Here is a 6,292-nt window from a genome sequence, read left to right as displayed (position 1 = left end):
AACATGCCAAAGCACGAGGATGGCCAATATCATCACCTAGACCGTCTCAGATCGAGTCCTCCAAATGGAGGCTGAGTTGAATCTCATGACCGATAAGAACACAAGGCGCTACAGTTTTTTCAACGCATGTTTCTTGAAGATCTTTCTTCTTCCACAGGTCTGCAAAGTTGACTCCGCCGAACGAGAATTTTCCAAGCTGGCCATCACTAGCAGACAGCGCATACCGGCAATGGTTACAAATCACGCTCGTCCTGATAGTGAGTTACTCTTTGCGTCGTGACATCACCCTGCATTAATGACATCTTGTTAGCTATGGGGAGAAAGGAAAAGCGATAATCCCTGCGATATTTCCATGTTCGACCATGAACAGATTTCCAACGAGGCCTTCGCTCCCCTTGACTTCAAGGTCTATATCGAATACTACCTCATACCTTGGGTCGCTATTCACTTAAATATCGAAGGACCTTGAATGCAGTCTAGAAGAGGCATATGAAGATGATTGCTAGCGCTGATTCAGGTTTTTTCTTTGCATCCAATGACCGAAGAAGACTCACGCATTGAAAGAATTACATGCCAACACTGTGTAATGGCTGCCGAGAACGGGTTGAGAAGGTCGAGCACTTCCGCAAGGAGATGAATGATGAAATCGAGAGGGAAGGAGGAACAGAGGATGCATGACGATTTAGCTGCAAAGATTGCTGCCAATGTGTAGTATCATGTTTTGCGTTCGGTCATGGGCTCAAATGATCATCTAGCAGTGCGCACGCAAGTGGTATGTCCTTTCTCGATGCTTACACTGACATTGTCTTGTTCACTTTAGCTCATATTCGTGTCATTAACATTAGCCTGTTGCTTCCAAATCGCAACCAACAGCGGGTCCTTCAAAATTTCCTGGATCATATGATGATGCAGCATATGAAGACGACGACGAATCAGAGCTCTCTGAACTGGTGCGCTCTTGAACTTTATTTCACACCAACTTTCCCCTTGAATTCCTTCCTCGCTTAGCCCCCCCTTGGCAGCACTATGCTCGTGTTCCCGCGGTCTGTTAGACCCGCTTTCTATGTGATGGGAAAGCAGTCTGTGAGACCACCCTCTCCAGAGGGTCTCCCACTCTATTCCGCCAGAGGTTTCAGAGTATCCTCCAGGACCTCGCAATGAAGACCTCCATACTGGTTGGAGGGCTGTCTTACATTGCAATGGAGGGTCATGTGTGAAGTTCGGGAGGTTCGGGAGGCCTCTAGCTTTCGTCGAGGGTCTCTGACAGTCTCTGACATTCCTTATGTTATTTGATCCTTTGGTGCCTACTATGTTATTTTTATTCAAGTCATATGTTATTTCAATTATCTCGTACTTTCTTCATGTTTTAATCTACTTGTTGTGATGTTCTGATTAACGGAAACATCAGATCCGGGCAAGCATATTAATGATCTCGGAGGCAACAGCAGGCTTGGAGGAGCCGCTATACTGATATTGACAAAAACGAGTTACAAAGATATCAATGTAGGTGGGGTAGGGTATACACGCGGGTACGAGACAGGGCCAATGAGACTAAACAGACGACGAATGCAGGCACGAGCGACACATGATGCGAAAAGAGCAGATCAACTAAAAACGTCCAAAAACACTTGAGCAGCGAATGTAGGCATGAGCGGCACATGAGGTGAAAAGAGAAAATCAACGACAAACATCACAAAACGCTTGAGGAGCAAGGAGGACATTAAGTAGCGGGAGGAGGCCTTGGGGGATTGGGCAGATCGCGACGGAATGCTCGTGGTATAGCATCATAGTCCAAATGAGCACCTTCATCCCATCTCGAATCCTGAAATCTCCTACCGGGGCCTTGAGGGTATCCTTCCTCGCGGTAACTCCCTCCACCAACTCGACGACTATGATAGGGAGATAGTGATTGCCCACGCTCATCGAGGTCATTGTGCCGGGACCTGTATCCACCTTCATGAGTATAGCCTAAGTCACCCCCAGGACCGTACCGGGTCGGGTAGGCACGTTCGCGCTCACTAGGACCATAGTTACCATGAAAATCGGACACAGGTGAGCTGTCTCGAGTATTCAAGTCACTTTCCATACGAATATCGCCAGATCCATAAGGATCTTGAGGTGGACCATAGCGGGGATTGCGATGGTAGAATGCGTCACGGGGGTGAAGAGTGCCACGGTCGAGGCCACGCGCAGGTTCATGGGAGTACCCTCGGGTGTAAGGATAACGAGGATCAACATCCCAAGGATTGCGAAGGCCATCACGAGGGTCACGTACGGCCTCATGATGGTTGCGTGTAGGGTCGCGAACAGCACTTCGAGCATCTTCATGAGGTTCACGACCATCTCGAGGGTGACGGGGAGGCTCACGACCATCTCGAGGGTCACGGAGAGGCTCATGATCATCTCGAGGGTCACGGACAAGGTCGCGTGGAGGGTCGTGATCATCTCGAGGGTCACGGACAAGGTCGCGTGGAGCGCGTGGAGGGTCATGATCATCTCGAGGGTCACGGACAAGGTCGCGTGGAGGGTCATGGAGAGCGTTGCGCAGTGGGCTGTCACGAGGGGCATCATGGGGGAGGTTATCATGTGGACGCTCGTCCTGAGTCTTGTGAGGAGTGAGGGGACGAGGGTGGTTGGAGTCACGAAGAGGCTGCTGGTCGGGAATATTGGGGGCCGCTGCATTCAATGGGGCGGTTGGGGGTAGTTCTTCCTTATCTCCTACTACTTCATCCTTCGTCTGTGCAGACTTCTCCTCCAAAGGATCAGACTGGATGTTAGCTGAACCAGTGGCTTCGGGGATGACGCCCGTTGTGGTTGCAGAATTAGCCTTCACGCTGTTGTCGACGTCAGACTCAGAGTCCGAGTTCCCGTACACCATACGCAGGCCACGATTCATCACCACCCGAGAGCCCTTGGTGACTGGGCGTGGTTTAACATGTTCTAGAGCATGTAAATTAAATCACTTGAATCAATGAAGTTAAGAATGAAATGTACCCTTTTTAGACTCATCAGAAGGTCCGTCTCGAAGGCGCATTGCTTTACCAGCATTAACTATCAAGCTTTCAGCAAACAGTAAGGCGGATGCACATGGTACTCACTATGTTCTGGTGATGGAGGTCCATCGGTCGACGATCCCACTGTTAATGGGGATAGTGGACCGCCTTTCGCAGGGAAAGTAGTTGAGGTTGGCAAGGGAGGCGGAGGTGCCTTGGATTGCACATTATTCTTACCTCGCCCAACTTTCTTCCCCACTTTTGAAGCGTTAGTCTTTTCAATCGACGGGGCAATCTTCTTTGACGCACGCGATGTATTCGCGGACTTGAGCTTCCTCTTCTTTCCACGTCCTGCTTCTTCATACTCAGAGTCGGGCTCTCCCACAGGATTCTCTTCGGTAGACGTAACTTCGATAACCTCACTCGGAGTTCCAGATGGCATGGGAACGGCTTTGGAAGGACGCGGCAGTGGTAAAGGAAGTCGAACAACCTTGAAAGGGCGTGAGGGTGGAGGTACAACTTCGACTCGCATTTTGTAGTTAGGCTTTCGCACGTTCACTTGAGGTAGGGGCTCGAGCGCAGAAGTTCCAACTGCATCATTGACACTTACACCCTCCAATGATTCATCATCAGAGGGTTCATCTTCGGAGGGTGGTATAGGGTGCTTGGGTGCTTTAACACCCTTCTTGACCTTCGTAGTTGCTGTGCTGGGCTTGAGGCGACGAAGACCATTGTGATCAGTATGGCCGTCAAGGAACAACCGTCGCGCGCCATGATGGGGCCATTCAGAAGGAGGTGCCTCGCCCTCGATTATGGGCTTCTCTGAAGCTATTGCAGCCGCTATATATCGTGTAAGTATGACATTGTTACCCATAATATGATACGTACCTCGATCGTCGTCGGGAAATTTGATGATGCGCATAGTGCCTGCCTTCAACGAATCGACAAGCGCAGCGATCTCCTTATACATCAGCGCCCCAATGCCTTTGTTTAATGCATGTTTACTGTGAGCTTCACCGGGAAATAGGCACTTGTGTGCAGGATATCCTTGGATGCTGAGATTGGCTTCCACGAGTGCGGCTGGCATGAGCTTCCAAGGGAAAATCTTTCCGCCGTGTATTTTGCAGCCAAATTTGGCTGGTGCGATGCAGGATATATCAGTCTAAATGAAGATGAGTGGCAATGGTCGCACATACCAGCTTGCCTGGTGATTTCCTGCTTCACGAATTTCAAGTTATCCTCCCGTCCTCCCTCCACAACATCAGAAGCCTGGTCTATGTCGTGGGTAACGGTCGGTGTCTGTTTTTGATGGCTATCGTCCCCGGTTTCTGGAAAGGCATCATCAACTGCAGATAGCGATGTGGTGTTACTGGTTAGGGCTATGTAAGCATCATGTAGCATGAACATAAATGTACTTACTACACGTGGGCCTTTAAATGACCGATGATCATGTCATCGCTGGCACCATCGCATTTCCCAGAACTACGAGTTACTGAGTACATGTTGACGTTGAAGGTGAAAATGAGCTTACCCCACCAGCACCAGGTGTGTTGTAAGAATGACCAAGCGAACCGTCTTCATTAACCACTTTACCACATAATACAACGGCTGCTTCAAATCCAAATCTAGCGGAGCCGGACTCGAGCTATAACATATGTTAGACAATGTTGTCACTTCGGCAGAGATTACGCACGATGCTCGTCACACTCCGATAGTGTTTTTGGAATGCTTGTCCGCGCTGGGCAATAGTTTGGGGAGACGAGCTCAGGAGAGCTACTTCCTCATGCTTCGATAGGATGTCTTGATAGGTGTCGGGAAAGGTGTCCTTGAATTTCTCGTAGCATTTTCTTCGCAATGTTGCACCTATGAAGAATTAAGCATGCAGCATCATGCCGTAGTTTCATATGAACTTACTAGGTGTCCCACTGCCTTCTGATTTCTCTTTTTCACAGCGGCCGAGCTCCTCCTGCAAGTGGTCCTTGAAGTAATTGGCGTACAGATTCCAGTAATTAGTGCCGTTCACACTGCGTCCTCGAGACTTCAGGTATAAATTGATTAGTTGAGTCATGGGGAGGGCGGTGGACGCTGCAAGCTCAAGAAAGTGACGCTCAATGCCCACAAACCCAGTGTCGAGTGCTGCGTTCATATCTGCTGACCTGCGGCCAGTTACCGCTTGATCCTCCTGGTGCATTCTCGGCTCACTCTCTTCAGGGAACCGAACGCGGTAGGTGGTGGCCGGAGAATAGTGACCTAGGTCCAACTTTGGACTAGGATCTCTTGTCGAGGCAAGGAGTGCATTATCAGTGGAAGCAGAGGCACCAGGAGTCTTACCGCCACCATCCTTGAGTGGTGTTGGCGGGATGATGTTTGTGGCTGGAATAGGATGGGCATGATCTTGAGGCGGTACATATGGTGCAGGATGCAGGGTGAATGGTGAGTTCTGCATCAATCCCGAAGACGGTTGGCCTGCTGGATCCAGCGAACATCCGCGAGACATGAGAGGCTGACCAGATGAACTGGCGGGAAAATGAAAAGGCGTGTGTGAAGGCAGAGGTGCAAGGTGGGTTGTGTTCTGCGCATTGGTAGTTTTACCGTCTTGCACGTTGGTCACAGACGGTGCAGGCCACAGCGACTTGTCGCCCGCTCCAGCCATGCCTAGAGCTTGATCTCCGAGTAATCCGCCGTGAAAGTATCAGGCTGCATCATTCCGAAATCACCAGATGGGTTTTGCTGCATCCAAGGAGACTGCTGGTCCATAGGGCCGTAAAACAAATCCTGCAGTTGTGCAGGACCTTGTAGTGGAGGAAAGGGTGAGTTGTGCCGACTGTAAGCCACGTTCAGCGTAAGCGATGACGTATCGCTTGTTGAAGTTGAAGCACCGTCCTGCACCACGTGGTGGAATGGACCAACGGAAAGCTGAACGTCGTTAGAGGTATTTTGATAGGCCTGGCGTCGGGCAGAGGCGTCCTTGACAATACCGACGTCCCGCACTGTGGCCTTGAGTCTGGTCCTCAGCCGTGAGGGAGTCAACTCGGCAGGCGGTGCTTCATATCGACGACCTCCGCCAAACTGTTCCTCAACATAGTCGAAGGATGCAGGGGATGAGCCCATGTAGCTTGGACCAGGAGATGGCTGTTGGTCGACACCAGAAGGCATTTCTGGCTTTTGTTGCGTCATGTCTGCAGTTAAGATGTCAATGACAGAGCAATATTTGGTACGTGGGCATGCGTACCTATATACAACAGGCGATGGCGAGAATATATCGGAGTGAGAAGTTTGAAACCTGATCTCCAGCGCAT

The 6,292-nt window shown here is 50.3% G+C and overlaps 2 protein-coding genes across 2 annotated transcripts; one reads left to right on the top strand and one right to left on the bottom strand.

Moving 5' to 3' along the window:
* Window positions 1-157: 157 nt before the first annotated feature.
* On the top strand, window positions 158-962 carry DFJ58DRAFT_843811 (uncharacterized protein; the record flags this gene model as incomplete). Its single annotated transcript, XM_041393008.1, has 4 exons — window positions 158-257; window positions 311-406; window positions 713-772; window positions 846-962. Coding segments are annotated over 4 exons (373 nt in total), but the record flags the coding sequence as incomplete, so codon positions are not given.
* A 758-nt stretch (window positions 963-1,720) lies between these two features.
* DFJ58DRAFT_730921 (uncharacterized protein) lies at window positions 1,721-6,292 on the bottom strand (the record flags this gene model as incomplete). Its single annotated transcript, XM_041385963.1, has 11 exons — window positions 1,721-2,940; window positions 2,995-3,051; window positions 3,099-3,833; window positions 3,882-4,130; window positions 4,190-4,362; window positions 4,413-4,485; window positions 4,557-4,638; window positions 4,687-4,856; window positions 4,908-5,648; window positions 5,711-6,172; window positions 6,226-6,292. The coding sequence occupies 11 exons, from the start codon at window positions 6,290-6,292 to the stop codon at window positions 1,721-1,723; spliced, it is 4,029 nt and encodes a 1,342-aa protein (XP_041241049.1).

The sequence above is a fragment of the Suillus subalutaceus genome (genome assembly GCF_016647625.1).
Source record: "Suillus subalutaceus strain FC151 chromosome Unknown DFJ58scaffold_96, whole genome shotgun sequence".
In the NCBI taxonomy this organism is placed as follows: domain Eukaryota; kingdom Fungi; phylum Basidiomycota; class Agaricomycetes; order Boletales; family Suillaceae; genus Suillus; species Suillus subalutaceus.
Note: the sequence above shows the minus strand (reverse complement) of the source record. Positions and strands in the feature narration are given on the sequence as shown.